The 15243-nt window shown below is 34.3% G+C and overlaps 1 protein-coding gene across 1 annotated transcript in view; it reads left to right on the top strand.

Annotated features, from left to right (window-relative positions):
* Window positions 1-3557: 3557 nt before the first annotated feature.
* LOC145692254 (odorant receptor coreceptor-like) overlaps window positions 3558-15243 on the top strand; it is a 32753-nt gene continuing 21067 nt past the window's right edge. Inside the window, exons 1-2 of the mRNA XM_081767549.1 lie at window positions 3558-3661; window positions 14574-14678. Coding sequence (XP_081623675.1) covers window positions 3566-3661; window positions 14574-14678 — 201 coding nt within the window. The 5' untranslated portion in view covers window positions 3558-3565. The remainder of the gene's footprint in view (window positions 3662-14573; window positions 14679-15243) is intronic.

The raw sequence follows: 15243 nt of genomic DNA, 5'->3' as shown, positions 1-15243 counted from the left end.
TTGAAAAAAAACTTTTCTGAATCTTTAGGTAGCATTAGCATATGATAGCGCAAGACATATAAAATTTTTGAAATAATGTTTTTGGAAAGTGATGAAAAGTGTACTCAAAGATTTTACTTGAAGTGATGATGAGTTGGTCGGACAAGAGGGTACTGTTAGTTCTGATACTAGTGGTCAATTTTCTCGCTCCTTGAGACACATAATTAGATATATTAGAGTATGAATACAGAAGTAAATAAGATGGCAGAAGTCTAGATATGGCTGCCAAAGAAGGCTGTGGGGGATGCATCAGACAGATATAGAAAGTTAGGAGATTGTTATATTGAAACATAGAATGTTGATTTCATGTTCGACATTTTCCTTGTTTTAAAAGGAAAGAAGTTGATGATGAATGTTTATGACAATAGATAAAAGCCGAATGTTAAAGAAAAATCATTAATTGTCTATCTAATAGTTAACAAGACTTACAATATAATTTGTTCTTTCGTTAGTTTTTAATAATAGATGCTTCTTAAGGGAGACGTACACTCTCGTGATATTCCTTGAGTTTTACTTACCGGTAACTATATTCTGGTACAACACTCCGTAACATTGCTAACTGTCGAAATGGAAGTGTCAGGGACAAGGACTGGATTTTTGTGTTTGTGCCAATTATCTCCTATGACACTTTGTTTCGCCTTGAAATACCAAATAGTGTGAATATAATGATCGCATTAATTATAGTTTTTACTATTTCCTTGATATACACCAGTGAAACCTATTTGGTAATCCAAAGATAAATGTTTCTCGGTTGTCAATAATATGTTGAAATGAGTGAGGATGAAAATTATGAAACGTTTGGAAGGTTGGTGTTATTATTTCCAGAAATAGCTAGTAGTAGAAGTAGTAGTAGCAACGGTAGCAGTAATATCTGAGACGGGAAGATGTGGGATTGTTTATATGAAAATTAATTAAGCTGAACTGAAGTTATATAAGAATTAACTAAATGCATAAGAACTAAATTTCAGATTAAATTTATGGCACTAATAGTGATTATTTAATTTCATTATCAGAAGGATATCTGTAAACGCTAAGGGTGTTTTACTGGGTTTCTTTTGGTAGGAAGTCCAGACTTCCTTCAGAGAGGATTTAATCATCCCATTTAAAGTTCATTATTGCCCTCGGCACAACAGTCCTCTAATTCAACAGACAAGCCAATTACAATAAGGTAAAGGTAAAAAGTACTCTATTTGTTGAAGTGTTCAGGTGGTCATCATAGCAATACTGAATAATCAATTCAGCAAATTTCCTGGGTCAGGCTTATATTCATCATAATCATAATAGGTATTATGCCATTATTGGCAGGTCACTTGCTGCAACTGAGATGCTTCCGTACTCAACGGTCTTTACCTAATCTCTTCGTCTTCACGTATGATTTTTCTGTTTTGATATTGTCCATCAACTGCAGCCTCCTTCACCCCTCTATCTCTTTCCTGTCATCATACCCTGTAGCACGTCCCTAATGATTCAGTTCCTTTCCAGTCAATGTTCCAGGACGTGTCTATGTAAATAGTTTCTCTACCTCTTTTCAATTTTATCTAAAATTATTCTTTTCTCTCCCACCATTTCTAACATCCTCTCATTCGTTTTCTGTATTAGCTGCATAAATACTTTCTTGACTTAAAACAATAAGAAACGAACATTTTGGGAAAATAGGATCCCTGTAATTTATGGTGTCTTATTTTTAAATTAATAAGTAAGAAAAACATATGGACTTCTTGAATTTTAAGTGACCCAAGTTCAAAAAGTGAAAAATGAGTTAATATATTCTTCAATGTTCTATAGATAGGTACCTTTTCAAGATTTTTGTAAACAGTAAATTACACGACCATAAACTACATAGGTTGCAAATATAACAGAAACATAAATTGTTCATGAGATGTTAAAGTGTCAATTTCTCTCCTGAAAAATTTTAATTTTGGACTTGACCTATTTGAAATCAAAGCGGTGCATAAAATTCCTAAATAAACAATATCGTATTGTTTCTATATTCTGTGGAATATTCTGACTTCTCTAGGTTTAGAGTAACCCTCGCTTTTACCACATGTCAAAAATTACACAGGCATGAGCTGTGAATAGCGCAAAAGTTACGGGTATCATCAGCTAATAAAGCTAACTTAATAATAAATATCTCATTTGTTTATCTAGAAGCTAGGATTTCAAGTTAATTGTGTTTTGTATTATAAAACAACCATAGATGAAAAGATTATGCATTTCAGAACAAGAAGAAGAGAATTAAATTTTAAAAATAATTTATGTGTTTCTTTATGTGTCGTAGTCTTCCTCTGACAAAGAAAATATATAACATGTAAAGAACATGGTAAAGAACATGTAAAGAACATGCTATGTCCGTCAGAATGTAACGTAACGATATAATCTTTTAATTCTGTAGAATTCTGTTTCTGTGTATCGTGTTTCTGTTGCTGCGGAAAATAACGTTTGTCCAAGAAAAATCACAGTGTCTGTTGTGGTTTCGTAAAACGACATTATACTTACAACGCAGTGATTATTTTAAAGTATTAACAAAAAGAACCATATAATTTTAGAATGAATTCCCTTATGAACTTTTTAATCAACCGAAATGTTCTTGGGGATTGCTTAATAGCTTTCAACACTTCTTTCTCAATACTTCTTGTACTGCAATGCATTTTTTCTGTTCATATCCAGCAAATAAACCATTGAGACGCTTCTCTGTTATCCTCTACCAAATCGTTACTCTGCAGGGTACGGAATAACAGCTTTACAGTGTAAGCTGTACATGACTAAAAAATGAAGTGAGCAAAGCCTTTTATGGTAGGATAAGAAATTTCCCCCTTTTTACTAGGTCTGGTATATTTCATTCTTTTAACTACTCTCCGATTGCTTCTGCCATTTGTAGTTCGCTTACGGAATCGAAGTTTTGCGACTCATAAAATCTATAGAATTACTATGCTTCTCATATTTAAGTCTTAGCTGATCGTCCTTAAGAAATAGTATGATGTAGAAATAAAAATGAAAGTTGAAATTAAGAAAAGTTAAAATTCTTCTCTAAGAAATGCCCATCCAAGAAAAACACTAGGGGATCCACGCAAGGAATCATTAATGACGTCCTCCATTACTCTAATGAGCTGGACGCAGGGGGATTGGTGTGAGGAATATTCTAAAAATAATCGAGACACTGTAAAATCCATCCCTACTTTCTCTCAATCTTGTAGACACCCTTTATTATCTCTATAGCAATTTGCTCTGCATCGTTGCTGTATCTACATTTTACAACTTCAACAATGCATTTGAGCTGCACTGAACTTTGGAGAAGGTCAGATTTTAAGATTGCAGAGCACTTATACTAGGTTCCAGTAAGGCAAAATGTTCGGCTAACGAAACGACAACAACAATCAATTTAAGTTTTGTGAGTCAATAGTTTTAAATTCAGTATTTCAAATGTCAGCATTACTAGGCAAAGACGAATGTCTTGATATTGTTCATATTGTTTCTAAAATTAGAATTATGTCTTTTTCTTAACACTTCTACATTTTATTTCAGGTTTATGGAGTCCATTGAGAGCATATTTAGTCTAATCATCTTTGTAAATGTAGCGACAGATACAGGAAGTCTTTGTCTTCTGGCGTATACTGCAGCTAACGTGAGTTCTATAATATTTCACAAGTTGTATATAATCATTAGTGAAAGGACTAACCTCACATACTATCTTTCCCAAATAACTTAAAAACGAATGAACTTCAGCAAGGAACAAGTGTTGATAAGAACCTCTTGTGGCCTAACATACAGTCGATATTCAGCATATTGACACGCTGTGAAAAATTTTCGAGAGGTGTTTCTTCAAGTGAAAACAGGATCAAAGTCCCTATCGACCCATGACCGGCAATGAGTAGATCAAGACCGATAGACCTTCAAAATTGTGGAAAAATCCGCATGGTACGACTATATTGCATCATCAATACTACTTTGGAAGTAATGTGTGGACTGGTGTTGGGGATTGCTCTATCGGCTATATTATGTTCTGCCATGACGACTTACTGGACTAGAGTACTCAAAATTCACAAGGAACTCTTTTGAGATGTGCTCCAGGTCCGCTATTAGCGGTATACAAGTGCACGTGCGCAATGCATGGTAGAGCTCCAGCCCACGTTTGTGGATGTATACCGGTATCTGAACCGTACATTCCCAAGATGACGAATTGGTCAGGAAGAACGCGTAACTATCACTGTTCCTGGAGGGTATGCTTTGAACAAAAGTCTGTATATGATGCCTGTTACATTGATCACCATGATCCTGGAATCTTTGAACGGTTTATCGGATTGAAGTTTAGCATACCTTTCAGCAGCAAGGCTATACGAGATTTGAACCTACAACTAAATGTGGGTTCCGAATCATATGAGCACCCACCGGGAATACAATCCTGGTTTTCCAGAATCTTCAAGCGGAATCAGCAGTCCATTCTAAGCCATTGCTTGTTTATATTCTCGCCCATAGCAATTCATTTGAGTGTTTATTATAAAGAGAAAGATGGCACGTAAGTCAAATATTAATACGAATTTGATCGCATGCGTCTTCAGTTGACGTTACATGGATAAAGTCAATTTGTGGGTTCCATGTCATGACGTTTTAATTTGAAGTGACATGCACTTTCTTTTCCATAGATATTGACTATATACCGTGAACCTGCACCCAGTCATGGTAGTGTAGTGGGTAAAGCATTTACCTACAAACCGGACGGCTCTGGTTTGATCCTAGTGGATGCGGAATTTTTTTCTATCCTCGTTTTAAAGCATTTCAGAAGTCACTCTGGAGTAGTAAAGGTGGTTAGAGCGCGGTGCTGCCTGCATCACCTCCGTAAGTATTGAAGTCGCGAAAAGGCCACAAATTACTTATCAGCCTTCATCATTTGTTGCTAAGTTAAGCCTTGCGGGTACTGAAGTTCTCCAACGTTAAAGAAGACAGGATTTAACTTTATCTATTCGTTTCAAAGTTATTGACTATATCAGTGCTTTCCAACCCGTCCCTTATGGCAACACCGTGTCAGTACACACAATTTTACTCGTCGCCAGTTCATTCATATTAATTATGAAACAGATTCTATTAAAATAGAGAAGGTTTAAACAATTAATCTTATACGAGATTTGCCAAGCAAACACATGAAACACCTTTGGCACAGATACAAAACTTTACACATTCACAATAATATTGAAAAGTCGCATCTTCATATGACAGTTCAATGATTCACAAATTTGACTTAGTCTATATCAGGTCAGATAGGGCAAATTTACACTCATATACTCGTCTAACAGACTCAAACTTCAACGTTTAACTGTTTTTTATCAGTCATAACACCGAATCTGTTGTAGAAAACAACGAGACTTCTAATACCTATATATGTCTTGTTGCACAGAAACCCAGAAGCTGCATAAATCTGATTCTTAGTACTTAAGTTTCAAAGTGCAGTTGTTGGTTATGTCACCTAGTTTCTTCTCTTCAATAAGTTAAAACACGTAAGTGCTAAATTGTGCAAAATGTCTCTTATCCTGTTATATTGGTTTATGTTTAGTATTGGAAAAATCCATCCAGTCTCTCATTCGATTGCATTAAGTTATCATGAGCCAATAGTTGTATCTTGCTATTAATGCACATTTAGACGCCTATGTAAACATGTCAAAATTACCATCCTTTGTTTTTATGATTCATACATCGATTTTATCTCTTCAAACTTTATTTTTGTCTCAAGCGGTAAGATAGTTGCATCTTTACATTGTAGATTATCATTTGTCTTGTTTAGTATTTCTAACATATTAGAAAGTAAAGATAGTTTTGTGCTCGTCTTTTAACGTATCAGAAAACTATTTTCTTTTCATACTTAAATAATTGAAATATACATAGATGAATACATAGGTGAATTCATAATACATAGGTGAATTCATAACCACAACCTAATATTCTCTCCCTCTCAGATTAGCCCACAGACTTCTGTATGAACAAAGATTACTGTATGCTAGGGTGTAAACATAAAACAAAAGATAGTGTTAATAAGAATAGTGATGTTTAGTGTCATCATTAAATATCTCTCGCACAAAATTATAGAAACGAATTCTGGATCATGCAATTAAAACACTGAACGGAAAGAAGGAAATTTAATATTATTTCATCACAACTTTTATATTATAAATTTATAATAAAACTCTCGCGAACACTCTTGATGCTACCACGTGATATCCAGGTTGGAAAGCCTTGCACTATATAAATTCATACATACATACCTACGTATGCATGTGTGTATGAATTTAAGTCAATATTTTACTGGAAGTGCATTAAAACGAATAAAATATTTTAACAATACGTCTTCTGTAAATAAAAAGATTTACCAAACAAAACAAATCGTGAAAGTAAAAACCAAATTCTGTTTTCAAGAAAATTACTTTTATAAAAATTTTCTATTATTTTATGCATGACTTAAAAGGTAAGCATGGGGAGCGCCCTCATATAGGCCTGCAATAAATTTATAGATTCTTCAATTTTCATGTAAATTAAACGAATAGGGGAGAGCGGGGCTAGTTGAAACAATTTTCAATCAAGATTTTTTTTTTTAGAAACCTCACAAAATCAATGTATGGTAAATAGATACCTTGATATGTTGGTTAGCCACTAACTACTTCTCAATGGAGATCTGAGTGGATGTTAAATTGATATATTTATTTTTGACGTGTATGACGGAGTGTATCAATGTACCCCAGCCAGGGTCAAATTGATACTGATCAATTCTATTACAAGTGATTAAGAACAATAATCTCTCAGTGTATAAACCGAACAAAAAATAGGCGGATTCGCAGTACTCAGTTAGTACAATTTCTATTATGTCTCACAGAATTGCACAAACTAAACAACACTTGTATAGTGAATGCCAATTTCTAAACTAGAAGTAAGCTCAAGAACAATGTCAACTTTTAAAACGTGTGTATGTGTGTGTCTAAACTGAGACAAACAAGAAGTCCTTACAAGTTAGCCAACTCAGTTAAAATGTTGATGTAATAGTCTAATCACTTTCAGTCTCTGAAAGAACATTATCTGATTTACAGTGAATGCACTGATAAATAGTAGTATCATATTTTACACATGAAACATGTGCTCAATTCTTACAGCTGGTACATTGCACCCATTCAGTCCAGGTTTTGAATTTGAATACGTCCAAAACAAACAACTCCACTCTCTTCCTCTCACTCTCATCCTCGTCAGAACTGTAATGTATCCTATGCTTGGGTATTTTTCCTTTCTTAGTTTTCATTTCATCAGTCACTATGTAACGGACCAAATTTTTAATTTGTTCCGTACAGAGAAATAAACTCTGACATCTCCTTGAGTAGCTCCGTCCCGGAGATACGACAATACAAAATGTTAATATTTTTTGTCAAAGGTTATTCGCTACTCAATTAGAGTTAAATATTCCGAATAACTTTAATAAGATCTTAGTAAATCATTATTTATTGTAATTTAAAATGTATAACACAATATATATGTAATCATTCTGGAAAGATATACATTCGAAATCTAATTAGTGTAAAAGAAGAAGAAAAGTTGTTTATTTAAAAAAGTAAATATATTAGAGATTGTCTTGTCATGATAAATAGTTAGTTATGAATTAAGTGATACTGTTCTAGTGATTTGTTGATCTTATGACGATACAACTAAGTTGTAAGTTAATTAAAGGCAATTAAACATTTTCAGTGAAATTAAATATTATTATTAAAAGATAAAATATAGCTCGAAGATGAACATAAGGGAAATTATGTTCGAGTAAATTAAGTCCAGGGCCCCCCAACTGCTAAAACCTCACCTAACGATATGCTCTAGTTTTATGCCATCATTGTATTTGTCTGTAATGAATGATTTATCAACAATTCTTTTAACTATTATGTAATTTACTAGAACGTGAGTATGATGACGTCGAGATTATATTGTATTATACTAAATACCATATATGAGCTAAGTACAGGAATTGTTTATAGATTTGCATCTGCAACTAACAAGGTGGAAGTATAGTTTACATGGTCACGGTGATTTCATGGAAGGAAGCTGCCTTGTCGATTAATAGTTCGAGCGAGAAATATGCCGAACCTTTTTATATGTGAATCTGGCGTTTGGAATCCTTTTCATTAATCATGTCTGTGGCCCCAAGTATAAATGTCCCCTGTGTTATCAGTGTTGCCTTTTAGATGCCTTCATACACGTGTGTGTACTTCTCATATGATTGGAGCTATATTACTGTATATCCGTCATCCACAGTTTTGTGTATGCTCACTAATGTGTTGAAGCTATGTTATATTGAACTTACGCAATCTACAGTCTGATTATCCAGGCAATAGAATAGTATTTTACAGGATACCTTATACATTCAGGAAACCACATCAGGAGGATCTGGACAGCGACATCCTGAACCCCAAAATAAAATAGTCTACAGTTTCCCTCATCGTTTGAAGAAGAGGAAGATGGTGATGTGTGTGAGGCTGTGACAGAAAATGGCGACCCAGCCAGGATCGTCGCTAGAGGGCGCTGAGACACTTCAGTGACATTCTTTGATGTTGGCTATCCGTTGTTGATTGGTAATTTTTACTAAATGGAATTTTGAAGATCTTTAGCAAAATGGTGAGTGAAAAGTCGTTGGGGGACCTGACTTACAAAAGAATGACGCGTTCAAAAGTTAAGCAGACTGTTTCTGGGAATATTGAAACCCAGATCCAATTCGGATGTAATTGTGATCCTCGGAGATCTGCAAATGAACTCACAGTGAAATGTGATAAGTGTAGTAATATTTACCACCTAGACTGTTTAGATTTGGAACCAGAAGAATATGAACAGTTAGCTAAGCATGAATGCCCATGGGTATGTGAGAATTGTCGCCTGGTAGTACAGTCTGATGAATCAATGTTGCCAGTACAGGTCATTGATGGTGATGGTTCCGGAACTGAAACAGCATTAGCTGGAAGTCCGCAAGTGACGGGTGAATTGCGAGTGCTAATGAAATGGCTGGATGAGAAATTTTCCGAATTCGCTGGCATGAAGATCTTAATGGAGAAGATGAAGAGAGACCAGGAAGAAAGTCGGAGAGAAATTAGGGAATGGAAAGAATCGCAAAGAAATGAAAAAGAGAAACTGGAAGGAAAGATGATTACGAAAAATAGCGATCTCAGGAAGGAAACAGAGGAAGTAATTAACGAATACGAAATTGAGAGACAAAATTTGGACATCAAGGACGGAGGTGAGACTGAAGTGAAATTTGTAGAGAGTCCTCATGAATGGTTGAATCGGAGAATGAAATGGCGAATTTCAAGAAAAACCACATCTCCAGAAAGAATCACACATGAAAGGAATCGAAAACGGACAAGGTGGAAAAGTGACAGTGTAAAAAATGTCAAACTTCAATTTAGTTGGAAAAGAAAAAGAAGAAAAGGATACATGACATACATGAATCAGAAGAGAAAGAAATTCAGAGGAAACAGCCATCGTAAAGGAACAAGAAGAAAATCACCAGATGTGCGCGTATTCAGAAAGGATTTAACAAAGAACTGGAAGAAGATTGTGCGATTACGACGATTAAGAAGAACTCCTATCTATAGGAAGATGAAAAGAAGATGTGAAAAACGGAAGAAAACGAAAAGAATTGGCCGATGGAAGTACCGAATTAAGAAAAATAGAAGATCGCAGGACGGAAGATTGTATTCCCGAAAGAAGATGAAAATACAAGGAATTATGAGGAAAAGAAAGAGGAGGAAAGAATTTCCTCTCAGAATTGGGACTAAGTATAAAAGGAAGAAGAGAAAGAGGATGAGATGTAGAAATTCTGTAAATAGTGTTAATATGCTGTATATATTATTGCAGAATGTATATAGCTGTACAACATTTTGCAGATAGAGTTAAGTGTAAGTTTTTATGATATAATGTGTTATGTTTTTTCGGTATGTTATGTTTATCTTAGTTACCTTTAGGTATGTTATGTTGCTGGCAGTTGATAATATTACAGAGTACATGTAATCAAAATGTTGAATTTTTTACTTGCAACTATCATTGAAAAATGTAGGTGATAACATTAACCCTTGAGAGCTCGACTGCTGATATTAGGCAACGTTTCTTGTTAGACGCCTGTTATTTGAACACTGTTATCGATCGTATCTGTGTTAATGTAAAAAAAATATTATTATCGGAGGTATTAATCGTTCGTCCGAAATCATAATAATCTTTTAATGTCCAATAATGTTATTGGTCTAAACCTATTGTTACTAGCTTTATTATTGTTTTGGGATGTTCACTCACAGATGTGAAATCTTACTATTAAGTCTTTAACATTATAAAATTTGAAAACAAATATAAAAGTTCGCGGGACCATATCTAATTATAAAAATGCTTCGGAATTGTGCGGTTTCGAAAAATCTTAAAGGATAACCGGCGGGTTTGCAAAACTTTAGAAACTTGAAACATTTAATTGCTTTGATGAATACAAAACCAAATTAATGCTTCGTTATCAAGTTAATAATGCTATTTGAAAGAAAAAGTTAATTGTTTTGTTCAAGTAAGATGTGATACTGTTGAGGTAGTTAACTGCATAGTTCGATCATATGTGTAATTCGATGTGTTATTGATTTGATGTGTTATTGATCAAATTTCCATTTATTTATATTGTACATGTGCTCGAAGTGTTGTAGTACTTGCATATTTTATTAATATTTTGATTTTCACAAGCTAATTCTAAATTTTTAAAAAAATTAAATGCCTTAATTTTTTTTCTAACCGAGCCGGCAATCTGTAACGGACCAAATTTTTAATTTGTTCCGTACAGAGAAATAAACTCTGACATCTCCTTGAGTAGCTCCGTCCCGGAGATACGACAATACAAAATGTTAATATTTTTTGTCAAAGGTTATTCGCTACTCAATTAGAGTTAAATATTCCGAATAACTTTAATAAGATCTTAGTAAATCATTATTTATTGTAATTTAAAATGTATAACACAATATATATGTAATCATTCTGGAAAGATATACATTCGAAATCTAATTAGTGTAAAAGAAGAAGAAAAGTTGTTTATTTAAAAAAGTAAATATATTAGAGATTGTCTTGTCATGATAAATAGTTAGTTATGAATTAAGTGATACTGTTCTAGTGATTTGTTGATCTTATGACGATACAACTAAGTTGTAAGTTAATTAAAGGCAATTAAACATTTTCAGTGAAATTAAATATTATTATTAAAAGATAAAATATAGCTCGAAGATGAACATAAGGGAAATTATGTTCGAGTAAATTAAGTCCAGGGCCCCCCAACTGCTAAAACCTCACCTAACGATATGCTCTAGTTTTATGCCATCATTGTATTTGTCTGTAATGAATGATTTATCAACAATTCTTTTAACTATTATGTAATTTACTAGAACGTGAGTATGATGACGTCGAGATTATATTGTATTATACTAAATACCATATATGAGCTAAGTACAGGAATTGTTTATAGATTTGCATCTGCAACTAACAAGGTGGAAGTATAGTTTACATGGTCACGGTGATTTCATGGAAGGAAGCTGCCTTGTCGATTAATAGTTCGAGCGAGAAATATGCCGAACCTTTTTATATGTGAATCTGGCGTTTGGAATCCTTTTCATTAATCATGTCTGTGGCCCCAAGTATAAATGTCCCCTGTGTTATCAGTGTTGCCTTTTAGATGCCTTCATACACGTGTGTGTACTTCTCATATGATTGGAGCTATATTACTGTAATTGTCGTTTTAATTTCTATATCTTTTGTTCTAGTTTGCTTTGTTTTGCACGCTCTGCGACACGAATGGCTTCTTTCACTGGTGTATCTGTAAGGATACTTAATTTCATTTTCTTCTTACCTATCATTTGCTCAATTCTTGTGGCCGGTTTATGGTTTGGTCGGATCTCTTCAGGGGTCACCACAGATGACCATTAGACCTACTCCAGATGTTGAAGGTTGAAATTCCACTTGATCTGATGCGGCGCTTGCCTTTGGAAGAATCTCTTTTCCCAGCCCCGGTATGTCATAGATTGTCTTTTTTTTTCTCCTGGGTTCATTGTCACCCAATTGTCAGCAGCTGCATTGAAGAACTTCTTAAATGGGCTGTAGACATTCTTGTCTAAAGGTTAAAGTTGGTTTGTAGTGGATGGTGGAAATATTGCTGGATGCTTATCCCAAAACTATTCATGAACTGACGAATCGCAACTATTAAAAAATGTAATAATTTAGAAAACATGAGCCATGGCAACAATTGCAAAGTGCCAGTTGAAATCTTAAAACATGCAGTGAAAATTAGGAGTGTTGCCAATTTGAAAGACCGAATAATGGACGTCTGGTGCACATTAGAAGTAGTCCTAAATTCATACTGGTTAACTATAAAACAAAAATAAGCATACTATTGGCTCTTTGGGAAAATTTGCTGTTAAAATGATGTGCCACATACTATGATTTTCATTTTTGAAATCTTCACTTTAATTCAAAATTGCGGATTTTAAGATGGCTGCCGTCAAGCTTACCCTTACTGTACCACTTGGCTCTAGGCATAATATGGATTACCAAAGCTTTTATCCACTTATTATCATTAATACGCGGGTTAGAAGCGGAGGTAATAGACTTACGCACATAGTAAGTATAGACAATATGCTTGTAACCTTTCCCCAAATGTGATCTTAAAACTAACTTCACCATTGTTTTCCTGATTAAATTCTAGTCCGAAGTTATGTATCATGTTACCCTATTCCTATTTAAATATCTTGACCTTAATTCAAAATGGCGGATTTCAAGATAGCTGTCGTCAAGGTCATACCTACCATACGACTTCTCCCTAGGCCTTATATGTGTCTACATGGTTTTTCTTTTATTAACACTCCGTTTACAAAGGGTGGTAAGGGACTTCTGCAGTAATCTCTAATAACCACATCGCAACTTTTAATTTTAAAAAATAGAAAACATGCACCATGGCAAAAATTTCTGTCATCACAAATAATGCACACATGCTCTCTATCAGAAAAAAAATTCATTGAAATCGAAGCCGGACATTTGGGTGATGTCCCTTGTTAGATCAATGACTTTGCAAAAGTATCACAGCAGTTTTAAAATCCTGTGTATCAAATATACACGCACCTATTCCGTAATTTTAAGCACGCAGATTGCCTTCCAAGGGTATCATTATCATTATCTAGTAACTTTAGTCGTGTTAGTTTTCTTTTCTTTTTTTTCTATAAACAAAGCATTACGTGATATATTTAACACGAAGTAACGAATAAAGCCTCGCTGCTGAAAGGGACGCTAAACTAAATTCAACTCAACTCAACTTTTCCTGTAATTTTCCACATAAAGAGTTTTGTGGGCTACGATTACACCAGTAGAAATACTGCCGACTGTCTGGCGTTCCTATGCTCTCCTTCTTCGCCCACTAGATTTTCTTCCTCGTATCCTCGTGCAACTGTTTTATGATATTCTTTATTATTCCTCCTAAGAGTCATGTCTGTTTAATAAGATTCTTTCTATAACTAGTTATTTGACAATTGTATATAAATGCTACTAAAATTACTCATATGACTCCTCATCATGTAATGTGATAAAGTCGATAGAGTTGGAGTAATACTAGGCATGTGTCTAACTTTGATACACGTCTTGTGATTTAGCTCTGTTGTGCTGAATTGACACAACCATTTTTTTTTTTACTGTATACGACTCAGAGATAGATTGCTTATCTCCGGGGCGTGGGGTCCCTGATTCGATCCCCGGTGGACAACATCGTGTCCATGGGTTTTCTCGAAATATTCCTGTTTCCTTCCTTATTTTCATTCTACCAATTCTTCCATCATCACTTGCGTTAATCATCCGTTTTCCTTAGCCTAAAAGACATAATTGTGAAACGTTAAACTGAAAGATTTCATTTCATTTGCTGAACACGTCTCACTAAACTGTACTCGAGTAGATAATGCTGTACGACACACAACACTTAAGAATGAATATGTGCAACGTCAGGATGAGTATACATATTGAAGATCCACGCTTAAATTATCTTAACTTCGAAAATCACTTTCCTAGTGACATAGTTTACACTCGATCGAGATATTAAGCAGCAGTTTTACAACCTTAAAGATCCCATAATCTTTTATGCATGGTTGTGAAATGAAATATTTCACTTAAACGATGAATAAGGCAAGTGAATGATGATGGAACAATTGGTGGAATGAGAATGTAGGAGGAAACGGGAGTACCCCGAGAAAACCCATGGGCACAATTTTGTCCACCACAAACTTACTTGTATGGGGATCAATCCAGGGACCTCACGCACCAAAGATAAGCGCTATACTATAGAGTCAACCTGTTCCCCTAATTCATGGTTATGTGTCAGTTATACCCGTGTTAGTTCTATTGATTTGCAGATTTAAGAAATATTGTAGAAAAAATGCGAGAATGTAAAATAGGATTCCGCTACAGAAAAGCTAATTTGAGCTGCAATTACTTATTTCGCTCAAGTATAAATATATAATTTTTCTTATTTTTAGGTCCACAACCAGGGAGGAACTGCTGGTGCAATGTTGGGATTTTTCTTTATCAACACTTTCGAGATTTTTATCCTGTGTTATCTGGGAAGTCGGATTAAAAACCACGTACGTATATAATAAATAAATAGTTATAAGATTGGAAAAGGTAAAAAAATAAAACGAAAGTCTTCAGTTCACTTTCTTGGTTAGGTATGATCTACAAAATTGAACTAACAATAAATAATTATAGATATCTAATTAGAAATGGATAGTCTAAAGTTTATCTATTTCCAGATTTCCTTTCATCTATGATGATATGTTCTGTAGCATCTCAGTTTCAATTAACATGGCAAACACGTTAATATTCTTTCAGATATGCTGTACTGATGGTATTCATATAAGTATCTCGTAAAGCGCTATTGCGTACGGCAGTTGAATTGGTGTTTGACCTTGAAAACTGATCTCATGCCGACAGTGCAGCCAATTTGGGAGAAATGTTGCTAAATCTAGGAGATTCGATTCCATGAAAGCGATAAAAGTATTTTTCATCGATTGGTGACGTTTTGGCAATTTTCTAAAATATCTAAAATAAATATAAAATCTAACAAAAGCAAACACTTACTATTACTAATCTGTTACAGTTTAGACAATATATCATTGTTTTCATCAAAGACATATCTAATATTTAGAA

The sequence above is a fragment of the Thermobia domestica genome, chromosome 8, assembly GCF_964235325.1.
Source record: "Thermobia domestica chromosome 8, izTheDome1.hap1.1, whole genome shotgun sequence".
Lineage (NCBI taxonomy): Eukaryota > Metazoa > Arthropoda > Insecta > Zygentoma > Lepismatidae > Thermobia > Thermobia domestica.
Note: the sequence above shows the minus strand (reverse complement) of the source record. Positions and strands in the feature narration are given on the sequence as shown.